A 27,221-nucleotide genomic window follows, 5' to 3' on the forward strand; every position below is an offset into this window, starting at 1 on the left:
AGACTGGCTAATTAGGCAGCTCAGTGATGTCAAAAAGGACCCAGGTTTTTTGCCTGTTTTCTCTGTGCCATCCAATTTCTGGCCTTTAGCCTCAGGCCACCTCTGTTTATGGTACCAAGAAGGCTGTTGTTTCAGTATCATAAGACACTACAGGATCTTCCTTTCTTCTTGGTTTGTCATTTTAAGAATGAAGAAACTTCCTGGATTTCCCCTCCCATCCTCTTTGTCATTTCTGTATTACTTACATGAACCAGTCGCTAGCTAGGAGACGGGTCAACATAATTTGATTACACTCCTTAGGGCTTATCCCTGCAGCTGTAATAGTTACTTCTGCCTGTAATAGTTACTTCTGCCTGGAAGAAATCCAAACAAGAACAGGGGATGGATATCAAGGTGTCTGCCTCATTAGCTATGAGGGCAAAAGTTTGGAAGTAACTTAAATGTCCATCAATAGAAGATGGCTTCTTTTGGAAAAAGGGAAAAATGATTGATAACCAGTATGCCAAGAACTGTTTAGACCTGCAGATACAGCAGTGAATAAAACTACTCTTGACAGGGGGAAGACAGATAGCAATAAGTACATGAACACATATGTGTATAATTGCAAATTAAAATAAGTGCAGTGAAGGAGAAGACCAGGACAAGAGGCAGCCCGGGAAGTCCTCTCTGAGGAGGTGACAGTTCAGCTGAGAGAAGAGACAGGTGAGCCATGGAAGAATTTAGCAGGAGCGAGAAGGCAGTGCAGGGGTTCAGAAGCAGGAAGCGGCTTCTTGGGGTTGAGAGTCAACAAGATAAGGGTGGGAGGGCTGGATTAGGCAGGGTCTTGTGGGCTTTGGTGAGGAGTTTGATTTTCATTCTAAATTGAGGGGGAAGAAACTGAAGATTTAAAAATACATATTCCTTTTTAAAACTTTATTTTTTAAAAATTAATTTTATTGAATTAAGTTGATTTACAATGTGTTAATTTCTGCTCTACAGCACAGTGATTCAGTTATACATACATACATACATACATACATATATATTCTTTTTCATATTCTTTTCCATTATGGTTTATCACAGGATGTTATAGTTCCCTGTGCTATTCATTGTTATTTATCCATTCTATATGTAATAGTATGCATCTGCTAATCCCAACTCCCAATCCATCCCCTCGTTCCCTCTTGACTGTTACAAGTCTGTTTTTTATGTCTGTGAGTCTGTTTCTGTTTTGTAGATAAGTTCATTTGTGTCATATTTAAGATTGCACATTTAAATGGTATCACACAGTATTTGTCTTTTTTCTGACTTACTTCACTTAGTATGATAATCTCTAAGCTCACCTGTGTTGTTGCAAGTGTTATTATTTCATTCTCTTTTATGGCTGAGTAGTCAGCCCATTGTATATGTGTACCACATCTTTATTCATTCATCCGTTGATTATACATTTGGGTTGTTTCCATGTCTTGGCTATTGTGAATAATGCTGCTATAAATATAGGGATGCACATATCTTTTTGAATTCTATTTTTTGGGGGATATATGCCCAGGAGTGGGATTGATGGGTATATGGCAACTCTATTTTTAGAAAAAACTTTGTATTTTGAAATAATTTTAGATTTACAAAAGAGTTACAAAGATAGTACAGAGAATTCCTGTATTCTTCACCCAGCTTCCTCTGATGTTAACATCTTACATAAACCATGGTAATATATCAAAACTAGGAAATTAACATTGGTATAATACTCTTTATTCAGATTTCATCAGTTTTTCTACCATGTTGTATGTCTCCTGTTTTTCCTAGTATGTTACAATTTCTCACTCTTTCCTTCTTTTTATTTCCTTTTCTTTTACTCTTTCCTTGACATTTTGAAGAGTACCTATCAGGTATCTCATACAATCTCCCTCAATTTGAGTTTTTCTGCTGTTTTCTCATGATTTGACAGAGTCTATGAATTGGGGGATGAATAGGAGAGGTGACAAGCCTTCTCTTCACGTGATTCATAGAGTATATGACATCAATGTGACTTTAACTGGTGATGTTTAATCTTGATGACTTGGTCAAGTGGCATCTGCTAGGTCTCTCACTGCAGGGTTACTGTTTTTCCCTTTCCATGATTTCTTGGAAGCCAATCGCTAAGTCCAGCTTACACTCAAGTAGAAGGAGGAGCTGGAGGGTTTTAAGGGCAGTGACAAGAAAAGATTGGATAAATGACTGTCATTGTGGAATACATGTCTCTAGTACAGACCTGGAGCTGTCAGTGAAAGTTGTGAAAGGCAACTTTCTTTAAGATACACATTACCCTTCTGTTTATTTTCATGGTCATCTGTAAGGTGCATGCTGTGCTATCTAGGATTCTGCTCAATGTGAGAGAGGTTCCACTTGGCAGTTCTTCTGAAGAGAGAGGACTTTGCTGTGTCTCCCAGTGGACTGCCCTGTGCACAGCCCCGCCACCCAGTTTGCCTTGTCACACACACACTCATGGGCCCAGTGAGGCTCCTTTTTTAACCAGTGGCCTCCTTGGGCAGGATGAGCAGAGGGTGTGTCGAGTGTGGTTTAGTTAAGGTTGGGTGGTTGATGTGGAGAGCAGTGCATATGAAAGGGAAGGTGGGAAGAGGAGGTGGTGAGGCAGAAAATAAAATGACATGTAATACCAGCTATTAAAAATCAGAAAGTGGAGTGATGGAGGTATGATAGAGAGTCCAGGTGTGTTGCTAAGTGCAGGAACAGCTTTATGCAATATGATCCCATGTATGACTTTAAAGATGGAAGGATAGTCCCTAGCACATAGTAGAAACTCACTATTTGTTGAATGAATGAATGGTATATAGCAAAATGTTAAACTGAGGCTGGGAATAGGGGGGTGGTGAGTTTCTCCCCCTTATTTTCTTTCTTTCTTTTTTTTTTTTTTTTGCGATATTCATGTTATTTAAAAAAAAAATTTAAGTACCACCTTGATTTTCCCCTTGAAGCTGATGAGTAATAGATCTCAACTGGCCTGGTTTGAGTGGTGGATATTTAGTACTGACCCTTAATAAGTGCTTTTGGTAACCATACCTCTTCTAGAAGGGCCAGGAGAACCAAATAGCTTAAGTTCTTAAACTGACTTCCTTTTTTCCTCCTTGGGGATGTTCTGTCACAGGCAAGTGATGAAGGGAGCAGAGTACTGGGAATTTGCCAGATTCAGTTTTGCAAACTACTGGCCCCAAAGACCTTTGCATTCCACGAATGATCCTACAGCATGCAGCCAGGGCTCAGGCCTCTTCCCACACATCAAACATCCCCATAATCCACTGACCAGACACCCTCTTCCCAGTGTCCAGGGATGGGAGCACAGGTAGGAAAGCAGGGGCTCTGGAGTCAAGCCTGTGCAACCTTGGGCATATGACTTCACCTTCTAGAGCCTCAGTTTCTTCAACTGTAAAATGGGTGTAATAGAAGTATAGGCACAGAGTGAGGACGAAACAAAATGGGTCAAAAGCACTTGGTTGGCATCAGGCCTTAAATACTCAAGTGTCAGCCACCGGAGGTAAAAGCCGGTCTTATCGTTCACATCATCCTGGTTATGTGGTGGAAATCCTCCATCCTCTCACAAGGCTGGCTTTGGGACAGAAATAAAGCCTGAGGCCACTTGTCCCTTCCCCTTTGACTCTCCTTTTGGTATATCATTAATTAATTAACACATTTAACAAATATTTATTGACTGCTACTCACATGCCAGATGCTGTGCTGGAAGCTTCCCAAGGGGTGTGGTGTGTATGGGAATGCTGATCCCCAAGCTCGGGGTAGGCAGTGGGTGTGGCTGGGGGCGGACAGAGGCCTGGACTCTGGAGTGCTGCCAGTCACTGGCAAGCGACCTGCTGCTTTACCACAGTGGACAGTTTCTAAGTGCACCATGACAAAGGCCAGGTGGTCCTGAAGTCGAGAACAAGAAGCCTCAAAACAAGAGCTCATCTGCTGGGGGGAACAGACAGGCTGTGAACAGACAGGTGTGAATAGGTCATCACAACACTGCATGTTGCAGGAGTGTCGGGAAGGAGCCCAGTAAAGATCAGAGAGAAGCAGGGTGAGACTGAGTGGGGAGGTGTGGTGCTGACAGCATCATTACTGTTGCTATTACTCTGGGGAAGTTTTTGGTAGAAGACACTATAGACTGGCACATAAGTGCTTGGAAACCACAATTTCCTAGGGAGACAGAAAGCCTGGCTCCTCTTCTTGGCTTGCAGCTAACCTGTGGTGTGACTTGGACAAGCTGCACTCAGGATCTCATCCATATTATGGAAGTGGGTGGATTGGACTAGCGATTCTGAACACTATAGTGGGTCACATACCCCTCTGAGAAGCTGGAAACTGTCTCTCAGACAAAAAGCAAAAATACACAGAAATTTATCTACAGTGTCAAAGGGCTCCTTTTACCCCCTCCTCTACCCTCAAATCCTAGGCTAAGAATCTCCAGCTTCCATGACCTCAGATATCCTTTCTGGGATTATGACTCTGACACCTGTGCCTGAGAGACATGCCTGCAGGGTAGGCATCCTTAGGAAGCCTTCTAGATGGGGGTTGGGACATCTTGTCTTGGGTTCAACTGCCCAAGAAGGCCAGTCAGACTTGACACCAGCTGGCACCAGGAATGGAGAGACAGGAAGATGATGTGAAAAAGAGAAGCAAGGTTGGGCTAAGGGACATCAAGGTACAAACACCATGATCAGTGCCAGCCAGCACTCAGCGCAGGGGATTTGGTCAGTGAAATGCGTGGTGGGGGGATGCTGTGCGAGAGTGAGGGGACCCTGCCCAGTTTGCAAAGGGTAGTCAGTTGCCTTTCAGCTCCAGCCATCTGCTGCCATGGGAGATGGGGGGGCCCAGAGCAGCCAGTGCTTTTTGTTTTTTATGAGAAGTTTTAGATCTGGCTTTGGAAGCCTCTTCATTTTCAAATAACAACCAAGTTTCTGAAAACACTGTGGGCCACTGTCTGTGATTTCTTGCCTATGTGATCCACATGTCTAGGCTACAGATGGAGACGCTGAGGCTAAGGGGAGAGGAGACCGAGTTCTTATATTCTCTACGAACCATGTTTCGGCCTCTAAGATAATGAGTGACGACGTTGTATTAGTGCTGTGCACAACCACAAGTGTCATTAGAAGGGCAGTAACCCTCCCAAGGTCACAAGAGAGAAGGTGGCAGAGCAGGGCCCTGGGCAGTGGGACCATAAGTCTCAGCTGCTCTTCCCCACACATGGCCCTAAGGGGAGGGGTCTGCAGAAGTGGCAGTCACTTCTCAGAGAGCCCCAAGGCCCTGGCTGTGCCCACTCTGGGAAACGGCTCCACCTGGATGGACACTAGTTCTTTAATCCGATTAGATCCGGCACCTCAGAGAGCCTTGGTAATCCAGGGCTGGCTGGAGCATTGCCTGGAAACTTGTTAAGCAGTGGCCTTGGGTTGGGAGGAGCTCTGCTTAGAAACATGGGGGTCCCCAGCCCTGCTGCCTTCTGTGTCCACGCGGGTGACTGTGGCTCCTTGGTCTGTGCCTTCTTTGTGCTTTGCCCCAGAAGCCCAGAGCGGGGATGGGGTGGGTGGGTGGGGGTGCTGTGCCCTTAAATCCTGTGTATGCATTTCTCTGCACACAGCTGCCACTGCCCCACCCGCCCACAAAGCCACCAGACCACACTTCTGAATTATCTGGGGCAACTTAAACTCCCCCGTCACCCTGTAAAGATTCTTGCCTCTGGCCACCACAGACTAAGTTAATTCCACAGGTTGGGGAAGCAATTCCTCTTTTGATTGCAGAGGAAATGAGAAAGGCTGGCCAAGAGCAATGTTGAGATGGTTGTTACCATGTCGTGTGGTGACGCAGCATCCTTCCTGAGATCGGTTTGAGGGGCCTCAGTATTTTATATGGGGTGTTGTGAAGTGGTGCTTAGACCCAGGTTCCAGTCCAATTTCAGTCTATGTAATCTTGTTTAAATACCACCTATCCTATTGACTTCTGTAGAAGCACATGGTGGGCGGGGGGGTGGGGTGGGGGGACGGGGATCCTAGGAGAGGTGCAATTTGGGGTGAATTTGAAAGTTAGAATAGGCCCTTAGCATTCAGTACACGGGCTGTGGGGGAAGGCCTACCACTTATCAGCTGTGTGGCCTTGGATGAGTGACTTACTCTCTCTGAGCCTCAAGGGGTTTCTCATCTATAAAAGGAGACTGATTATATTAACCCACTTTGATTGTTTCTCAAGATTGTAAATGATAATGCAGCTCAGAAGCAATAGCTTTTGTAATGATTTCCTAAGGCCACTTGACCTCTATAACTCTGTGAAGACTTTCTAGAATACTGACTCCAAGTAGAGCATCACCTGGAGCTCTTCTCTTGCTTTGTCTTTGGTGGATTTTCTGTTCAGAGTCCGAAGCCGAGTGAGAGAGAAACCAGTCAGGAGACTGGTTACCTAGTCTCTGCAGATACAGGGAAGAAAGAGTGTAGACCCAAGGGAGAAGGTAGGGGAGGAAGGGAGCAGGGAGGGTTCCAACCTTGCAACAGTTAAATTTTAATATAGGTGTCGGCATAGGAAGTGTCTTCTAATGACAGAAGGAAACGAGGGAGTTTTTCAATCATCTCCTGCTTAACAGATACAGATGTGTTCATAATTATCCCTTGCCTCGGGCCTTGAGGCCCAGGTGGGCTCCAGAAGGCCTGTGTTCCTGCCAGACAGCAGTTCTTAAGGAACGTCGTGGAGACAACTGGAATGCCGTTCATCGTGCAGAACACAATAAAACCCTGAGCTCTCTTCCTGTCTCAGAGACCCGTAAATTATGAAAATTATACCTGCCCCAGGCCATGGACATATTGTTTTATTAAAGTTCCGATGAATAAACTTGGGGCTCTGAAAAACGTCCTCTCGGCTTTCATCTGGCACACACCTCCAGCACGGAGCTGTCTGCTGGGGAGCGTTCACTAAGTTCACAACCCAAGTTGGCCAAGTTGAGCCCATTTCAAGGTGCAGGTTCAGCAGGCCGCAGGGGCCAGCTGGGGAGCTACGGGAGGGGCTCAGAGCCTCCTGGCCTGACGACAAGAGTTGTCCAAGGGGTTCTTGTTTTCTGCCATCAGCGTGGGGACTCCCCCTTGTCCTCACCATTTTCTTTTTTGGATGAGCTGAGGCTTGTGGTGCTGTCATATGAGGCGTGTGGTTATGAATGTGGAGAGTTGAAATCCTTCTCTATTTTTAAATTTAGTTGCTGGGGAGTCTTTTTAGTCCATCTGGAGCTTCTGCCCCAAGTTGAGTTGCTAAACCTTCAGCTCTCCATTTTCCCATCTACCCTTCAACCGTTGACAGGCCTGTAACTCCTTCTCTGACTCTCAATTTCTGCATCTCAAAGACGTAACTAACAATGGTATCGGTCAAGTATGTTCAAGACTTGGCAAAAAGTCTTGGCATTCACTATATTCTAAGCGTTATTGTTACCCCAAGTCATTTCATAATTGGGAGCCACGAGGGCCAGTCTAGGAAAGACAACGAAGGCACAGGCAGGACTTTTTCTCTGGCCACCGATTTTTAAGAAACAAGCTCACATTTGTTTAGCTTGTTTCCTCAAGAGGTTTTGGGTGTGTGAGACAAACCCAACATCCTGTATAGGTTTCTGTTATTTTTAATCTCTAAACTGTAGGAAAAAAAACCAGGGGCAGGCCTGCCCCACGTCTCCACCTATCAAGACATCAAGACACCCAAGACTTAATGCCTGGGTGTCAGTAACTGGGATTGAGCCAAGGAAAACCACCTCCAAGTGTCATCAGTGAAGGAAGAGGCCATCATCCAGAAGTGGGAGAGACCACAAGTTCTGGCTGAGGGGGAGGCTGGCATTGTCTTTATTCCGGAGCAATTCCAGAGCTGAGAAAACGAGGAGGATGGACATCCTTAATGCCTTTTTGGGCAGTTACCAGGGGATCCTTGGGATGGGTTTGGATGTCTCGAAGAGGAGCCTGAGGTTTTCAAAGACTGGAAATATGCCATCCCTGGTGACCCCAGAGACCACCCAGAGCTGGATTCAGGGCTCCAGACTGCACCTCTCTGTCTAGCTTCTTCTGTCCACCATTGTTGGACCCCTTAGGGCTAACAGAAAAATATCTTTAAAACAGGAGGCATGTGTTCAGTTTCAAAATAATAGTCAAAGTCTCCTTGTGATTGGCATATGCAATGAAAGTAATTAAAGTCTCTCTTCCCCACCTCCCCCCCGCCCCCCACCAGCTACATCCTCTGATTTAAGTGTCTGCGTGGTATGGGAGAGATGGATAGATGGAAGGTGTACTAGAGAAAGGCAGAGGCACGTCATTTAATAGATGGAAGCCCAAGGGAACCGGTTTGTTACAGTATTCACCAGTTCAGAGAAAGTAAGGAAACTGCCAAGTGTTTTTTTGTTTGCCTTCTGTAAGCCTGTGTGTGGGTATGTATGTGAAAATCTGCTTGGGGAACACCAAGGTGAAAAGAAAAGAGCTGCAGAATTTGTATAAATTGGACTGGTAGATGGACCTCCCCCATTATCCATCTGTTACCAATACACTCTTGTGTAGGGGAGGGCTTGCCAGAGGATTTAGCAGCACCTGGCATGATTCAGCTTCATCAGAAAGTGAAGCTTTCCTCCAGGGGCTCTAAGGTCATCCTCGAGGCAGGACCAGGGCCAGGAAGCCCTGTCCCCCTGCCACACTCTCCGCCAGAGCCTGGTCACTCGTTTCGATTTGGCAGGTATCCTTTGACAAACTTTGACACCTTGCTGGGTGAGGATGTTGGGGGTGTGAACACACAAACACACGAGAAACGTCAGTCCTATGTATATTTAACAATATATATTTATATATATTTTCTAGATCAGTACATTCAGTTTTTAACTTGCTTTTTCTTCACAAACAGAAGAACTCTTACAATAGTAGACTTTCTAAAATAAATACTATTAAAATAGAGCTTCAAAATAAATATTCTATACAAAGGAAACCTTCTGTGGTAACTTTTGATGTGGGGTGAGAAAGGGTTACAGTGAAGAGGGAAAATGTGCTGGGATGGGACCCTTGAATAGCTTTTCTGTTTCTAACACAAAACTGAACTGTGGGGCAGTGAGAAGAAAAAGCAAGACAAGACACCACACCGAGTTACCCACAGCAAAAATGGCAGCTTAAGATTTGTCATCGACTGTCACAGTAAGCAGAGGGCATGAAAATGCTTACCAACGGCATAAACCAGAAGGCCAGTGAAGTTCATAGGATGCCCTAGTGACGTGTACAGTGCAAAGTGGTGGTACCTACACCCCTCCGGACACCTCCTGGGGCAGCACAGAGACCATGAAGGTGACGGGATCTGGTCCCAACCCACAGTTTCCACACTTGGGACATGTCATAATCTAACTGGGCCTCACTCGATGTCAAGTGGGGATGTATGCAGACTCCAGAGCGCTGAAAGAACCAGACACATCACATGATAATCTTCCATCTGTCAGTTGTGAAGGGGCCCGTATCAACAGCAGGGCCAGTGAGGAGCCTTGGTGTACCCCATCTTCTACCTAGAAAGGCTTGGCTCTCCTAGACCCAGTTCTCAGGGCACTCGCTGGAGTGTTGGGACTTTACAAATCCACCCTCCAGAGGAAGCAGCTGTGGCCCCTTAGGACAAGGGTCCTGGGCCCAGGCTTGTGGATCCCACCCCCAGTTCCAGGCAGAACCACTAGCCATCCCAGATTGAACCTTAGTGGGAAGCAGCTGGCACTCTGCTAAAAAGGTCAAGATGAGGAGGCATAATACAGCCAAGCGAGCCATTGGTCACAGGACACACAATCAGCCAAAAGTGGCCCCAGAAATGTGTTGTGTTCCCAAGAGCTTGATCCCTCAGTGGCCCTTGACTGGCCCCTGGGGGCCACAGACAAGCCAGTTTTGCTTTTTCTTTTTGCCAGAAAAACATGCTGAGGGACTGCTATGCAACAGAGCTGGGCAAACGAAAGCTGAGCGCATGGGACACAGAATTCTGCAGACATCCACCTAGCAGGCTAGATGCAAACCAGAAAGAACAAGCCAAAGCGGGGGAAGGAGAAAAAGAAAACCAAACCCAGAAAAATCCGTGTTTACAACTATATACACAGAGTCGGGGTTCAGGAGGCTACTTGCCAGCAAACAAGGGTCTTTGTAGAGATGGTGGGTAGGGGTAGGGTGTGTGTGTGCACAGCTTATGTAAATCAGTTCTCCACAGAATGGGCACGTAGAACACCAAAGATCACCAAAGTGCAACTTGCCACTGGGTCAAGCTTCCCATGGAGACATTTGAGGGGGGGGCTTTGGGGAAAGTTCTGAGGCCTCTCCCAGAGTGGACGTATGCCCTCTCTTTTTGGGGGTAACCTCTCCACACCTGTTCTGAGGAAAACCATCTCCAGTCCCTTCAGTACACATCTGATACATTCAATTAGGACAAGTGGTTGGCTGAATGTGTTTTTTCTATCATTCCCTCTGATTTGTGCAAGAACATCCATACATCCATGACAACTGTGACAAGGGTAGCTACAGGAATCAGCCTTAGAAAATGCAGATGCAGTATTTCATATTCGCCTTTTACAAGCTAGCAAATGTTATATAAATAAAGCCTAAAATAATAAGACCATCCCCTCCTTTCCTCCAGTCAATAAATACCTACAGTTACAATTAACTTATTCTAAATCATAAGATGTTACTACCAGTCTTCAAGAAGGAACGAAAAAAAAAGTCCTTGAGAAGCATTGGGTGCTTGACCATCACAGCTACCTGCCTCCTTCCAGGAGGCTGTTCTGTTCCTACAGAACAAACTGAAGTGCTACAAAGGCTGTGCCTAGTACACTTCCAACATTGCCCCAGGGTAGCTCTTCTGACCCAAGCTACTTTCTCTCACGGCGGGGAGGGGGAAAGGGAGGAGGCACAAATACCACATGAAGCAAAAACCCCACACAATTGCTGGGGAGTAAGGACCAGACACACTATAGCTTTTGCATGCAACAAGTACCTACCCACTGGACGAGCTGCGCTTTCTGAGTCCTTTAGCACCTTGAGAGAGAGTTGCTACGTCTTTGGGGGCTGCTGGGAGGGGCTCATGTGGCCACGCACAGAAGCAGGGCTCAATCCCAAGAAGCCCCCCGGAAAATCTTTCCCCCACCTGCATTCTTCTGACTCCCCCAACCAGGGCCTCTGAACACTAAAATAGACTCTTTTGTCACCATCTGTCTATTTACATTAAAGATACAGACACTGTACACAAAAGGCTAGGACAGCAAGCAGCAGAATCAGGAGAGAAGAAGCCCACACCCAGCCGTCACTCTGCCAGCGCGAGGTGCTGCCTCTCTTCTCTGCTGTTAAAATCTTCTTCTTGGTGGGGGGAGGGGGGGGGGATTGTGTTCCTTGAGGTTGCTCGCCCCCCAGATTTTGAAATCAGCCCTTCCTGGGGGTGGCCCAAAAGGAAGCAAGTGTTTTATTATTATTTTTTAAAACACCATTAGTATCTGATATAAAAACATGTAACGACTGGATCCAGAGACCACAGCCTCAGACTCATTGGCAAAATGCTATTTGGTCTCAAATTTGCTGCCCCGGTCTTCTCTACCCATAGTGAAGTTTCTGGAAAGGATCTGAGTAGAGAGAGCTGGGGGCACACAGCAGGCAGGTGAGTCTGTGACTCAGTAAGAGCCAAAGGACGGTATTATGAGTGGAACACCCCCGAGAGTTAGTGAGGAAGCTGGAAGGGAGAAAGGTACTGTGCAGTGGTTCCTAAATCCGTCCATGGCTCCAGGCAGAGCAAGGAACGAGGGGCGGGAGCTCCCGAGTATATACAACAGGGATTGCCAGGGTCTACACCTTCCCCAAGATGGGGCAGACTGGGGTGGAGGCTGGGAGGAGAAGAAGGTACAGATGGTAAGACTCCAAGCGTCTTCTTCCAAGTCCCCTGGCCACTCAGATTCCTCCCAGGCAGCCAGAGAGAATGCAAAAGAGCAGGGAGAAAGCGAGGGAGGAGAAGGGCCAGGAAGGCATTCAAGCAGCTGCAACTTCCGGATATGTGTCCACATCTGTGTTCCATCTTCTGTAAAAGAAAAATCGCCCCCAAACCACACCACACCCCTGCCACTGTCTGTTTCACACAAAGTTCCAGGATCCTGAACAAAACAACCCCAAAGTGCTTCTTCATCCTTTTGGGGAAGAGAGGGGTGGGTGATGGTGGTCCCTGTTTCTTCAGCAGCTGGGGGTAGGGGGTGGGCAGACTAGCAGAGTCAGCCTCAGGATGCTAAAACCTCTGGCTGTGCTGTGGTGCTCTTCTCAGGTGTCAGAAGGGAACCAGGGTTCCAGGCGGAGTGCTGGGACTTGACCCCGAGCGTCAGAAAGGCTTGTCGGGTCTGCTGGCCTTGGCGTCCCCGGCAGCCGCCTTGCAGATGACGCTGTTCGTGTGCTTGCAGCGGCACCCAGGGCGGCGCAGGTGGTCATAGCCGCGCTGGGCCAGCTTCACACAGCCAGTGGCGGGCAGGTAGCAGAGCAGACAGGGCAGCACCAGGGACAGGGCCCCCATGAAGGACCAACGGGCACAGCAGTTTGAGCGGGAGCAGGAGCAGGGGTGGTCGGCGCAGGAGCCCTCATCGTCCTCGTTGGTGCAGTGATAGAAGATGCCCTGCACCAGGCACATGCAGGTGCCATAGTTGACCAGCGTCTGCGCCGAGCACAGGCACTCCTGGTTGCAGACCCAGCAGGAGGGCAACGTCCGGGGGGACGCGCACTCCTTGCACTTACACTTCCCGCAGGCCTCGCACAGCAAGAAGTGCTTGTCCAGCTCTGGGGGCCCAGCGGGGCCCTTGAGGTCCAGTGGCTTGCAGTGGATGGCCTTGGGCTGGATGCGCACAGCCCTCGGGGAGGCCTGATCAGCCACTGGTGGGGGCGCCATGTGGTCTAAGAGGCGCTGGTCGGAGGACGTGCTGCTGCTGCTGCTCACAGAGCTTGGGCGCCCGCTGAAGGAGATCCAGTGGTGGGTGATGTCCTGGTCACAGCGGGCCGGGGCTGGGGCCAGTTCTGGGGCTCCACCCCGGGTCCGCTTGGGGCCAGAGGGGGGTGCCAGGCCAGGGTTGTCGATGTAGTCGTTCTCCACGTGGCTGGTCTTCATCTGGTCGATGGGAAGGATGGTGAGAGGATGCTGGAGCCGGCTGTGGGCCGTACGGCTGTCCAGTAGGGGCTGGACCATGACTGAGCTGGGAGTCAAGGGGACGCTCTGTGGGATCGGGGGCTCCATGGGGCCGGAGGTCCTGGGATGTGCAGAGTAACAGGCTTCTAGGGGCCCTGGGTAGGGGGGGGAGGAAGAGAATGGATTCCAGGCATCAATAGGTGGCCTGTTAACACCCCCATCCACCATTAGGTCCTTGGGAGCCCAAATGAAATAGGATCCCTTTGGTGGACTACCCAGCATTAAGGCTTAATGATTAGTATTAACAGCAATGACAATTTTAAGTGGTAGAAATAATTTATTTAGCACTTACAAGGACTCTTCTAAGCATCATACTATTATTAACTTTTCACAATGACCCTAGAATGTAACTACCATTACCCCTTTTCTAGTTGTAAGAAACTAATGTTCAAAGTAACTTGTCCAAAGTCACACAAAACCATCAGTAGCAGAACTAGGGCTCAAACTTGGGCCATCCAGGTTCATCTTATAATCCCCATGAAACATGCTTCTGATTTAAGACAGACAGAGCTTAGCAGTTAAAAATGCAGATTCTGTAATTATATCAAGTTCAAGTTCTCACCTTTGCCTAGCAGTGTTGCTGTGAATGAGGTTCTTTAACTTCTATGCCTTAGCACTGTTACCTGTAAAATGGGTTCTTGTGAGAACTAATTGAAAAAATGCATATCCAGAACCTAGCCTTTTGCCTGACACACAGCACGTACTCTTAATTTACCAGCATCCCAGAAAGCAACCGTTTAGATTTCCTGAGCACTAATAAGCACGACTAATAAGTACCAAGTGTTATGCTGAGTGCCAGGATGTAGTGAATACAACAGTCAGTCCCTGTGTGCTCCCATGGAGTTTTTATCACCTAGATAAACAAAAGCGTTTATTTCAGATAGTCACAAGAGAAGGAGATGTATCTGATGCCTACACATCCAGGATATTAACTCATTACCACTACTTCTAAGAGCAACAACCTCCAGTGGATAATAACCCCTGGGCAGGTGTCCTCGGACAACTTGGATGGGAAATCCTCTCTGAGGGGCACTCACTTCACCCATTTCCAAATACTGAGCTGAACATTCAGCCTAAATGCTGTTTACTAGAATAGCTAAGCCAAGCCTGGATCAGTTTCTAATTTCACTGAGAGAGTGCAATTTTAAGTTGGAAACTGGCCAGAGATTCAACTGCAGTGCCTGACACGGAACCCCAGGAAGTCACTTAAATCAAAGAGCGGAAACGGCTTGGTTCAAATTTAGAAAGTGCACATTGTTTTCTATTAGAAGTGCCATTTCCTCGCCTGCTGACCTTTACATTCGGAATTCGGCTGGAGATCAATTTAAAGAAATAGCAGCAGAGGCCAAGACCTCTGCCCAATTTGGAATCCCAGAGAAAGATTAGACTCTGGGAAGATTCCACTGGGCTTGTGGCTGGGGGATAGAACAGACAGCCAGGGTGAAGATAGAAGGAGATCATAACCACCTTTGAAAAAAAAAAACAAAAAAACCCCACATTGGATTAATGTGCTATGGGGTAGGGTTTCAGTAAATGCTTTTTCAAGATGCTAATAATGTTCTAATTTGGGGAGCTGACACTGTACCTCTGCTATTAGGTTCATCTTGCCTCAAAGGTGATACCTAAGGACTTCCCTGGCAGTCTAGTGGTTAAGACTCCCAAGTTTCCACTGCCGGGGGTGGGGATTCGATCCCTGGTTGGGGAAATAAGATCCCACATGCAGTGACAAAAAATGAGAAAAATCCTTAAACAGAATAAAAATGAAAATACAACACATCAACTTAAGAAACAATTAAACTTAAAAAAAAAAAAGTGATACCTAAGAAGAGGATGTGGATAGGTTTCTACTTCCAGTTCTAACCTCACATCCCTCCAGACTTGGGCCACAGCTAGTCATCCTAGTATTCCAATTACAGGAGAAGGATACCTGGCTCTGAGTGACACATCCATACTTATCAACGTCTATAATAAAGAGAAGAGAGAGAGAGAGAAAAGCCATTCAGGACAACACTGCATTCTACTTCCTCTGCTTGGAAACAATGGTTTGATTAGAAATGGTTCAGTTGTTGGGGAAGGACTTCCTTAGATGCTTTCCAGCCTGACTGAAATAAAGAGCTCGGTCTAGGTGCAAAGTTCATGAAGTGAATGAAAGGGAGCTTATCCCTTTCTCATCTGTGCATTGCAAAATGCAGAAAAAAGCACTAAGTCTTTTCTACAAGGTTCACTGCTCAGTCAACTGATATTTCCCCTTCACAAAGGCTATGAACCCACAAAGGCTGTGGGCTTTGGTCCCACAGCCCTATCTACTTAAGAGATGCTGGTGTTTCCGTGCAGAGTTTTTCCCATTTCGGAGAATGTGTGCCTAGGGATAGCCTCTCTCCTGCCTCGTGTTCCCTCCACATGTCAGGAAAGCATCATCTTCAAAGAGGAGACTTTCCTATGGCAGAGTTTGACTTCAGTGTCAGGCAGGTCTTCCACCAAGAAGCCATTCTTTGCTGAGACAGCCTCGTTTAGGGGTCCTGGGTTTGGGGCTGGATGGGAGATGTCAGTTGAGCATTTTGGGAGAGGATTTTTTTCTTGGCTCAAGCCAGTCATGGGGCAGAACTTCAGAAATGCTAAAGTGGGCTCACTTTGTTCTTTGCAGGGATTCCAAAGCCTTCCTTCTAGAATAAATGGGTTTGGGGTCAAAAGAAGAGGGTTAGGAGCCCTGGGTTTTAGCTCTTTGCCTGGAGAAAAAGGTGTGACTAGGCAAAAGAATGGAAAATGCTGACAGAGGCTCAGGAGACGACTCTCTGGCGCCAGCCAAGAGGTGCCTCCGCCAGAACCCCCACCCTGGACAAAGACAACATGATTCCCTCATGCCAGAAGCTCAGGTCCCAAAGCTCAGGGTCCTGCCAACAAAACGCCAGTGGCAGTTTGAAGGCCGTGCTGCCCATGTAGCTGTGCTTTCCTCTCCGAGGACCGGGGCTGGGACTTGCCATGCCGTGGGTACTCCCTCCCCTAAATCGATTACCCACTCTCCTTCCTCTGATTCTATTCCTGAGAGTCTTTAAACAACAAGCACACTTTCTATGCATGAATCAAAAGGCATGGGCAGTGCTCAGGGATTTTAATAGGCCCTGGAATCACTAGGCAGATTCATGGAAAAGTCCCACCAGGAAGCCAGGGTGGGAACAGTGACTGCTGGCAACGGGATATTGGCATTACCCCACTCCCATCACCCTCCAGAGGCAGCTGTCAACATCTGGGTCTGCACTTAGGGTCAGACAAGGGGGTGGGAGCTGGGTCCCTGATAACTCAGCTCTCTTGGGGCAAGTCACGCCCTGGGTGGCTCCAGCCGGCATATTCTAAAATGCATCTTCCCCATCATAACACTCATGCAGGATTCCTTCTGGCTATAGCCAGCAGCTGGCTCAGACCTATAGGTCTCCAATCTTCTCAGGCCTCATCTCCTAGTTAGCTGGGACCATCCGTGGACGGTTGAATTCATTTGACTCACAAGAAAAAAAATACTTGTCGATAGCCTGAGGGATAACACTTCAGCATAGCTAAAGTGAAGTTTCAAACCCCACCTCCCCATTCCTCGGTTTCAAATCGATCTCTACTCACTGGGACACACCTACCATCCCGTCTACCCAACACTGCTGAACTTAAGTGCAGTTTAATATGTACTCTGTTTCCCCTGCAAGGAAGGAAGAGATTTGTAATATAAATAGGAGAGAGGAGGCTTTTGCTTCCTTTAGGTCGTTTGGGAGACTGATGGCCCATTTGGAAGACTGTGGACAGAGAAGCAAAGCCAGCACTCCACTTAGCCAGAGAAGTACCTCTGTGGAGTTGTAGGTGACAGCCTTATGGATTAGCACAAGGAAAGGAAACTTTTACCTCCACTCCAACTTTCTAATAATAATTAATAGTTAGGAAAGCATCTAGTATTTATGACACGTTTCTTGGTGCCAGGATCTGTGCTAAATCCTCAGTGATGTTCTCCCCAAATCCTCACCATCACTTTGGACAACAACACCTACTTTGCAGAGGAAGAAACAGAAGAACAGAGGGTCATAGAGCAGCCAAGTGGTCAGGGCAGGACTTGAACCCAGTCATCCCCGCTGCCCAGACTTGCAATAACTTCTGGATATTCAGGGAAGGGCGTGAGAGCACCCTTTCTCTCTTGTAGCTAAGAGCTCTGCCAGTCTCCCGGGTCTGCCATCAGCCCTTGGGGAATCTCATCTGGCCATCTTCAGGCTGTTAACCCAACCAGCCTGGAAATGAAGCCAGACAGGGCTGGTATCAGACTGGCCTCCAGTTAGGGAAATTTTCAGTGTGAAGAATGGAGGCCAAGGGTTTGAAACCTGTCACTAAAGGAAGCGTCAGTGCTTAAGATATCTTTGCTTCCAACTCCATTTTCTTTGCTGTCCCTTTTGTCCTCCACACACCCCCATTTTTACTAAGTGTTTTCATTTTTAGTTTTCTTAAGGTTGAATGGGTCTCACTAGTAGGATCTCACCACAAAGCAGCCCCTAAAAGGGAAGCCTAGAGTGGGCGGGAATCCCCTCTTCTCCCACCTGTAAAGCTGAACTTCAGGGTCCCCAGGGCACATTCATGGATGTGGCTTCCTGGTCCAGGTCTGTGGGGAAAAGGAGGAGCTAGGGTAAGAGGAAGGCAGAAGAAAGAACACCCCATCAGTGGATATTAAAAAGCCTAGAGCACAACACCCTGTATTTGTAGTCTGTGATACCTGCGGGGAGGGGCTGGGCAACAAGCTGACGCACTCAGTGCGGGCTGGCTGTAAAGAGTCGAGACCCGTGTTAAAAGCCAGCTCCAGCCATCCACCACTTCCGCTGGACTTAATCCGGAGAGAGGAGTTGGGAAACATTAGGAAAATCTGACAGCTCTACTTTGAAAACTACAGGTCAGCTAATGCCAAACTGACAAGAAGTTCTGAATGAAGGGGGCACTTTTTGCACTGCCTCATTCAGTCCTAGCAGGTGCTTTCAGGGAAGGTTGTTTAACCCCTTAACAGCTCAGAGAAAAAGGTCACTAAGCGATGAATGAAACACGGGTTCTATCCCTGGGTCAGGAAGATCCTCTGGCGAAGGGAATGGCAACCTACTCCAGTATTCTTGCCTGGGAAATCCCATGGACAGGGGAGCCTGGCAGGATGCAGACAGTACATGGCATTGCAAAGATTGGACGTTACTGAGCAACTAAACAACAGGCTGCATGAGAGCCCACTGCTACATCTGCCCCTATTCCTTGGCTTCTTTGGGACAACATCTCAGTTCATTAAGCTCCAATTATTGCTTCAGAAAGACTTTAAAGGGGAGGAAGGGGGGAACTTCCCTGGCAATCCAGTGGTTAAGATTCCATGTCCTCAATGCAGGTTGCAAGAGTTCAATCCCTGGTCAGGGAACTACAGTTCACCAAAGATCCTTAAGATCCCGCATGACACATTAAAAAAAAAACAAAGGGGCTGGCTGAGGGAAGCCAGAGATTGTCTTCCCTGTGCCCTACACAGAGGGAGATCACCTTGGCTGAGAATAAAGCATTTAGACATGGATTTGTCTGAGAATCCTTGCCCCCCACCCCACTCCAGCACCACACTAGGAGCTGATCTCTGGCCATAACCTGTCAGAGACAACAAAAGAAAACAGATGCTTATCCTCACTTTGTCTCATCCTCAGTTATCAGTTCCCAAACTTCTTTTTCCACAACCAGTCAGCTGTGCTCCACAGCCCCTGTGCAAGGCTGAGTTGGAGAGGTTTTGTTGTACTTTTTTGGTTCTGGACTATTCTAACCAGCTACACGCTTTGGCGTGTTCCCCTCATAACTGTTGTCTGCTCAGATCCCCTTAAAGAGGGCTTAGAAGTCAAGAGTGAGAAAAAAAAGGGAGCTAGAAGAAGCCTGTTAAATACTGGTACAGTTTGGGAACCCCTGGTCTGCATCAGAATTTGGGGGTAGGGGACCAGGAACCTAAACCCCAGGGGAAGGACCCCTCCCCCATTTTATTTTATTGGTCTCACCACCCTCCACTAAGAACTGGAGTTACAATAATAGGTTTTAGCTTACTCCTGGGATGGGGCAGGAAATGACTCCCCCTCCCCCCAGCCAGAAAAAGACAAGGGAAACCACTTTTCTGCAAGTGGCCACCTGCCCCAGAAGGGCCCCTTCCCTCCTCCATGATATCCAGCACATCTGTGTTCCCTCCCTGGTGCCCTTGCTTCCTCCACCGACTGTCCTTGGAAAGAACAATCATGATCACAGCTGAACGGTGGAGCCTCTTAAACTCAGCCACATGTCCCGGATACATCCCCAGCCTTGTCAGCTGTCTGGATCTGCAGGGTGGCCCCAGGCCCCCTTGAGAGCTCCACATCCTCCACCCTGTACATCAAGAAGTACCCCATGTCTCCTGTGGAAGAAGGGGCTTCCTAACAGGCACCCCTAGTAACAAGGGCACAGCCTCAGCCCTGCACACTTGGCTAGCTGCTCAGCTGGCCCTGGCCCCTGGGTGGGGGTGGGGGTTTTTCTCCCCACTCTGCAGATGGGGAGACTAAGTCCCAAGTTTAGCATATTTCCTAACCTCTCATCTGCTCTGACCCAGTTCCCTACCTTGGTCTAGAAGAGGTAATACAGTCTTCCGTTATGTTGCCCTTCCTCACCTTCTTCCTCTGGCTCTTTTGAAAGAGTAAAAATATATTCCAGTGAGTCATTGCTTTCCTTTCTGTCCAATAGCTCCAGGTTGGCCATGCAATGGAAGCTTCTCTACTCTTGCCCTTCACCTTCCTTAGAAACAGTCATATCGACATCCCAAATCCAAAATTTTCAATTCTGTCCTTAGATCCAGAGGTTTTCCTCACAAGGAAACTTCTACTTCAGCTGGGGCCAGATGATAGACAACTTTGGATGCAGAACCAACTGAATCCCTTACTTTTTACATTGAACTCCTTCTCTAAAGAGAAGGGGCTCCTTTCTAAGCATTCTGGTACCATTACCTGGGCCCTATCCAAGAGGATGGCCTAGTTAAAGAAAAAGGCTTGTGGGGGCCCAAAACCTGGTGCTGGAAGATGTGACATGAAGGGACTAACAGCATCAGAAATTGGAAGAGAATTCCACACATGTGATCCCAAGCATTAAGCTCCAGGGCAGTACATCTCAGGGGCCATTTCTGGAAGTGTTAATGGGTTGTTTTTTCCTCCCTTAATTTTAAAATCACTGACTTTCAAATTTTGCACTGAAAGGCTGCCTTCATTTGTTATTCAAGTCAGCCAAACCTCTGGGCAGAGGCACTGTCTGGTTTACCAGAGTGGGGGATGGAATCCCAAGAGCCATTTCTCCACCTGTTCTGGAAGGATAAAAACAAAAATGACATCTGCAAGGTCCAAATGTCTTCAGCCTCTGCCCTGCTTTAACTAGGAATCATTCTGTTCCATGTGGTCAGTGTCCTCCCACAAAGCCCCTTGGAAGGTCTAAGGAGATGTTGCCATTTCAGAGGGCACTAGAAAAGGTGGTGGGAATGAGCAGGAGAGCACTTTCTCTCCACAGAACAGAGAGTAAGAATCTAAAAAGGAAGATAACCAAGAGACGTCTTCCTCATTGAGCTAACTGGCATTTGTCCATCAAGGAGATTTTACAAATCTGCCACCAAAATGCCTCCTACCTTGTACTAGCCACGCAGCTCAGTTGGTCAGGATGTGCACTGTTCATATTAGAATTCATCTAGAGCCTTCTGACAAGGGAGGACTCTCCCCAGGGCTAGGAAAGAGAGGCAGTTTGATTTTATACTGGACGTGTGTCTACAGTTTCTTTCCCACCCTTCTGCTTAAAGAGATAGAGGGAGACAGAGAAAGGCGGCGGGCGGTAGAGGGAGGGAGGTAGAGGTGGATGGATGTCAGCGGCTGTCCTCTCTTTCCTAGTCTGCCCCATACCCACATACTAAGAGGGAAGACTGAAATTTTCAGATGTTTATGCCCCATTTGTGTTACGATCCAGGGAACTCTAAACATTGTGAAATCACCAGTGCAATATTGGGTAGGGCCTCAGGCCAAACCAAGCTTAATAAGAGATTGTTTATCAATCCACATTTCCTAAATGCTCTGGGCCTTTACCTTCCAGCTTTGTATCCCTGAGAGGCTCAGCAGCACTGGAGAGCCTCCTCAGCTCTCCAGCGAACCAGACTGACAGGCACTTTCTCTTACCCAACCCCCAGAGTGGAGAGAATCATGCCACTGGTTTGGAAGCAGGAAAGAGGGGGTTCATGCCGGGTCTGGGCACCCCATTGAACACACACCCTTCCTTTCTTCACAAATCATCCTGGGGGGAGAGGTGCTCTCCAAGCCCTAATGGGCCACAAGGCCGCCTTCTGCCATCACCCAGGCCTGGCAAAATGGATATCCATCCAGCAGCTGGTGCATGAGGCAGACGGCATCTCTCCCCTCTGCCCACCATCCAGCCCTCCAGCCCAGTTCTCTCCTTTCCTTCATCACTCAGCCCATCTAGCCACGCAATCATTTTCCACCTCTCTTGCTTCCTCTGCCCACAACCCCCTGCCCCCAGTCAAAGAGAATTGAGAAATTGGCTTCTTGGACAAGAGCAGCTACTGTCTAAATGCTTTTTGATCGTCTGCAGGGAGGGGAAACTGGGCACAGCCTGGCCCCAGCCCTGGCCCCAGTGATGGAGCCAGGCTCCAGCTGTCCTGGCTGGCCAAACCTGCCCTTACTCCCCTTCATTACCCCCCACGCCTTGGCGATTCAGAATTTTCAGAACGTACCGTCTCTGTCCTTCTCTCTTCTCGGTGATGTCAAGCCTGGTACCACCAAGAAGGAAGGAGGGAAGGCGGGAGCCTTATCTCTCCTACGCAGGCAACCTCTTCCTCCAGCTCCCACACGCCCGGCGTTATGTAAACGCACCTTCAGCCCCCACCACAGCCCCAGCGCGGCCGGGGGCCTCGGGGCCTGGCACAATTCGGTGCCAGGGGATAGGGGGACACGAGGAGGCCGAGAAGCCTCGGCCCCTGCAGAGGCCGGGGAAAGGAAGCTGCACAGCATAAAATGCGGCAGCAGAGCAAAGGTCAGACGGCGAGGAACCGCCTCGCCAAAGAGAGAGAGCAGAAATGCCCAGTCCCGGGCCAGCCCTGCGCTGACCATCGAGGGGTAGGCAGAAGGAAAGAAAACCTAGTGCATCACGGCTCCGAAGGGTAAATTAAAACCTCCGTCGAGCATAGGCCGCTGCGGCGGGCTGGGGAGATCTACGGGAGACTGGCACCGTGGGCAGAGAGCCCAGGGTGGGCGAACCGCCCAGGGCGAGGGCGCCCGCCGGACCCAAGAGGTGGCTCCTCACGGAGCCCAAAGTCGCCTGTTCCAGCGCCCGAGGTGGGTAGTGGCAGGCGGAAAGAGGCCAGGCCAGAAGCAAACTCCCGGGACACGCACGGGGCTTCTGAGTGGTAGAGTGGGAAAGCCCGGCTTGGCAATGCCCGGGGGTCGGGAACGCCGGTGCCAGGCTGTGAGCACCCTCGGCGCCTAGCTGGCCCAGCCGAGGGCGTCAGGGAGCTGCGTCGCACCACAGCGGCTCCAGGAGGCGCAGGGAGAGGGAAAAGAACATTGAGGCGCGTATAGAAATAGCGCACCATTTGCCCCAGCCCGAGGGGGAGTCGCGTTGCGACTCAGAGAAGGGTAGCTTCACATCCCGAACCGGTCGAGGACTTACTTTGAGGAGCCGCAGAGTCACAAGCATTGCTCCACGTCTGTGTAAATCCCCGAACCCGAGCGGGTCGGACGCCGCTGTCGTCGCAGACGCCGGCCGGGGGAACCGGCTCGGCTGCCTGCGCTCCGCAGCGCCAGCTCCGCGCTGTCAGCCTCTCTCACTGCCTCCGCGGCGATGTTGCAACCACTGCCTGGGAAAATGGCTTTTTTATGAATGGGAGGGAAGGGAGCTCCAGTGCGCACGCGCGCCGCTCGCGATTCTATGAATGGGTGGGCACAAGCGACCCCGCGCGCGCATGCGCCGCGTTCCTTTTTTTATGAATGGGGGGCCGGAAAAGGACTTAACCCGTGATTGCTGGGGCTGGCTCTCGCTCCTCCGGGGGCCGTCGCTCTTTTGCAAAGAGGGGTGGAGGTTATTGTTGCTTTTTTTTTTTTCTTTATGAATGGAGGGCGGCGGCGACTGCTGCAGCTGGTTCAGCTGCGCGGGCTGTACCCCCTCCCAACCTGCGAGAGGAGGTAAAGGCCACCTTCACGCCACTGCGGACCTGGGTTGGAACCGTCCGTGTTGCTGTGGGTGGTGGGGGGGAGCGGGCGACACCGCGACCTCAGGATCCTGGGCTAAGAGCCGGGTGGGGGAGGACACACCTAGATCATGGATTTCTACCCGCCGCAAGCAGTCAGAGGGCGGGGGAACGGGAGGACCCCTGCTAGGGGCCTTCTCTTTCTCTAGAGTAGGGGCGTCGGGGGGGAAGGGTCTTGAAGCTGTGTGTACCAAAAATTTTAAGAAATTGTCAAAGGTCCATATCAAAGAAGGGCGGAGTAGGGGCTACTGAGTGAATCTGGTTCCCTTCCTGAGGCTGAGTCTCCCTTGAATAAGTGCAGACCACCCCTCCCCCACTTCTTGGGTGTGGACAGGGACTGGGCCGAGCCTCTTCCGGCCCTAGTACCCCCCGGAGTGAACTGGCTACTCAGCTAGAGACCTGGCTCTCGCCTGGCAGCGCCCCACTTCCTCCCGCCCCAGTGTAATGTCCGCAGTGCCCCGGCGTCCGCCCGCCCTCTGCTGCCCCGGCTAGTGCTCCCCTCCACTCCCGCGCGTTTCGCAGCCCTCACAGGACGCGGGCCTGAGGAAGTCCACAGCCTTTGCTGCTGTAGGCGCCTCTCCCCAACCGCCCTGACTAGTGCCCCTCCGGAGAAGCGGGAGCGGTGGAGAATTGGCCAGGTGGATGGGTGGAGCCGTCTGCGCCAAGGATGCTGCTGGGGTGGCCGCGGGATTAAATAACAACAGGGCTCTTGAGCCACAGAGGAAATGGAAATGGCCGGGATCTTTTCTTTGCAGTTAATGATGGGGCGGGTGGGGAAAGGGTGGGGGTGGGAAGAGCCTCAGCCCTGGCGGGTGAAAAGAAAAGCCCCGGCCTTTAGGCCCGACTCCGGGAAGGCGGGGAGCCCTCGCAGCAGGCCCAGCTCCGCCCAGGAACGGAGGAGGCTGTAGCCTCCGGGGAATACAGGGTAGGGGGTGGCTTTGATGCTGGGATAAAGCTGGGCTAGGGCCTGAATCCCCCTGAAAGGTTTATTTTGGTGGTGGTTTCGCTTCACCGGGAGGTGGTGAGGCTGACTTTTTCTTCCTACGCCACCATAGGACTGCGCTTGGCAGTTGTCAATGAAGCAGATGCAAAGCTCCTAGCCCAGACTAGAGGTCTGGCCTTGGGCTGGAGCTGGGACCCAGGGGATCGGCAGAGGGAGAGACATTTTACAAACCCAGACCAGGGCCCAAGGTCACCGAGTCTAGGCTAAAATGGCTTCTCGCTAGTCAAATGCACCTGTGTAATGTGATTTACTTACTCATCTCCTGGGGGCAGAGCAGGCCCTCCGCTATGAAAGCTTAGTCTTCCTTTGAGGACCAATATCGTACTGAATGCCAAGAGAAAAACACTTTACTAGGATAAGAGAGTATTTTACAGTCATTCAGTTCTTTTTGTTACAGGCATTCTAGTTCAATCATTATTCCTATTCGTCAGATGTAGAAATTCAAGCCAAGGGTCCTGCTCCTGATAAATGAAAGATTTACCAAATTGGTGCTGATTCCCTAGACCTTTGCAACCTGGATCTTTCTATCACCCCATCAGCATATCACCAACCTTGTTGTTCAGTCACTCAGTCGGTGTCCCACCCTGTGACCCTGTGGACCGCAGCACGCCAGTCTCCCCTGTCCTTCACTATCTCCTGGAGCTTGCTCAAACTCATGATCACAAACCTAAAAACCTGTTTTTTTGCAAGTCATTTAAGCATGTTAAACAAGGAGAGTTGGAGCAGTAATTTTCCAGCCAGTGGTTGCTCATGGCCTTGCTTAAACAATTAAAAGAATGAGAATAAAGAAATCCTTTCTGAACTCTGCAAGAAAGTCAAGATGGGAGGGTGGGGGTGGGGCAGAGTTGTTGTCCTGTGTTCTTTATTAGAGAAATCAGCCAAGAAACGTGTTCCTTTCATTCCTGGTCTTTTCCCAGCTTTTCTAAAGGAGGAGTGAGGAGACCCCAGCTCTGGTGGGATGGTGGGTCCATGAAGGATACCAGTCCTGAGCTGGGAGGAGCCTCTGATGCCTGAGCGGACTGTGGCTCAGTGTCTGGGAGGGTACTAGGGACCATATTCCACTGTTCCTGGAAACCTAAAGAGCGGAGAGGTTTGGGGGTTACTTATGAGAAATCACCCATTCATTCATTCAATCATACATTCTGTGCTGCAACCTGCCGTGACTCTGGTGACTTGGTCGTGAGGGACAGACAGCCCTCCCTGCCCTGATGAAGCTCACAATTTGGGGAGAAGGCAGACTATGCAATTTGAGTCTATGATAAGTGCTAAGAGGGAGATGTAGCAAGATTTGAGGGTATGTGGGGAGCCAGGAAGGACCTGATTTTAATTTGGCATGGTGGTGGGGGGGTCAAGTCTCTTTCTGATAAAGTGATTATGAGTTGAGACTTGGAGACAGGGAAGGAGTGACCTGAAGGAAGGTGAGGAGACAGGCAGAGGGAGCCCAGCGGGGAAAGAGAGGTGGATGGTTGCCTGGGGAAAGCCTCATTAAGCTGCTTGTGGGAGGTGAGGCCTCTGTGGCCACAGCTTGGCGAGTAGGTTGCGATCAGCCTGGTAAGGAGTTCAGATAGTGTCCTCTTCAGTGTTTTAAGCAGGGTTCTTAAAACTCTGATTTGTGTTTTAATACTAGCCAGAGGAGAGGGGACAAAATGAAAGATGTTGGGGGAATGCTAGGCATCTGCGCCTTCCCAGTTTGATGGTACCACTTTCATTCTTTAGATTGAATGGCAGGTAGACCTGGATTTTTTTTTCCCCTGTTTCCTGGGACTTTGTTCATTCCAAAGCTGGCCTGTCTATTCCCCAGGTATAACTTTCCTGCTAGAGGTGGATCCTAACAGCCCTGCAGTTCTACCTATGCAATTCTAGTCCTTTCACCCTAACACAGGTGTAAACGTCTTCACCCCTACCAGATCATGTCCAGAGAGTCCAGTGGCTTCAATTCTGTGCTTTGTCCTTTTATTAAAATGGGAGCTGAGTACAGTGGGAGTGAGGAGAGGCAGGAATTCCCATTCAGTGCCACACATTTATGGGGAACCTACTATATGCCATTCCTGTGCTCAACCTGTTTCATATGTCATGGTGCTTCAAAAAAACTGCTCTGGGTCTTATCTTCTCTCTTTTTCAGATAAGAAGTCAGAGGCTCTGTTTTAATTATTTATTAATTCCACAAAACATTATTATTATAGACTTCTTGTGCCTCAGGTGCTGTGTTGGGTTTACAGTGATGAAAGAGATAGATGCTATTTTTACCCACATAAAGCTTACTGTCAGTGGTGACACCATGGTGTCATCCCTTATCTTCATCAGCAACCTCATTTATTTGTGTTTTCAGTTGACTTCTCAACCTTCTATCAGATAGGAAGCCCTGGAACCAAGCCCCCAACACAAATAGATGACCTGCCCCCACCTATATAGAAACTGTGGAACTGCTACTATTTATATAGTCAGGGGGGGAGATAGATGTTAACAAATAATAATTTGTTTGTTTCAAAGGATGATTTAATTACAGAGAGTACAGAAAGCAAAGGAGGGCCCTGGGGGCCCTGGCAATGCTTTCCTGCATCTCTCATCTGCAGGAAGCCGACTCAGCCAGGCCAGGGGTGGCAGAAGTCCCGGGAGCAGGAAGGAGCCATGTGGAGTGGTCCTGCAAGCTAAGATAGCCAGGGTGACATGTCAGACCTAAGGTGAGAACTCTGTTCTGGCACTAGCCCCTAGGGTTTCTGGCTCAGTGTGTTGAGGTGTTTTGAAGCCTGGAAAGCTTGAAAG

The 27,221-nt window shown here is 49.2% G+C and overlaps 1 protein-coding gene across 5 annotated transcripts; it reads right to left on the reverse strand.

The window, feature by feature from the left end:
- Positions 1-8,789: 8,789 nt before the first annotated feature.
- On the reverse strand, positions 8,790-23,108 carry SPRY4 (sprouty RTK signaling antagonist 4). Of its 5 annotated transcripts, XM_020902839.2 has the most exons (4): positions 22,879-23,108; positions 17,742-17,803; positions 13,742-13,802; positions 8,790-13,274 (listed from the first exon to the last, which is right to left on the reverse strand). In XM_020902839.2, the coding sequence occupies exon 4, from the start codon at positions 13,225-13,227 to the stop codon at positions 12,328-12,330; it is 900 nt and encodes a 299-aa protein (XP_020758498.1). In that variant the 5' UTR covers positions 13,228-13,274; positions 13,742-13,802; positions 17,742-17,803; positions 22,879-23,108; the 3' UTR covers positions 8,790-12,327. The 5 variants fall into 5 exon arrangements, with proteins under 5 accessions (XP_020758498.1, XP_070321660.1, XP_070321661.1 ...); XM_070465559.1 differs by lacking the exon at positions 17,742-17,803; XM_070465560.1 differs by lacking the exon at positions 13,742-13,802.
- Between the last annotated feature and the right edge of the window lie 4,113 nt (positions 23,109-27,221).

Source organism: Odocoileus virginianus, chromosome 3 (assembly GCF_023699985.2).
Source record: "Odocoileus virginianus isolate 20LAN1187 ecotype Illinois chromosome 3, Ovbor_1.2, whole genome shotgun sequence".
NCBI lineage: Eukaryota > Metazoa > Chordata > Mammalia > Artiodactyla > Cervidae > Odocoileus > Odocoileus virginianus.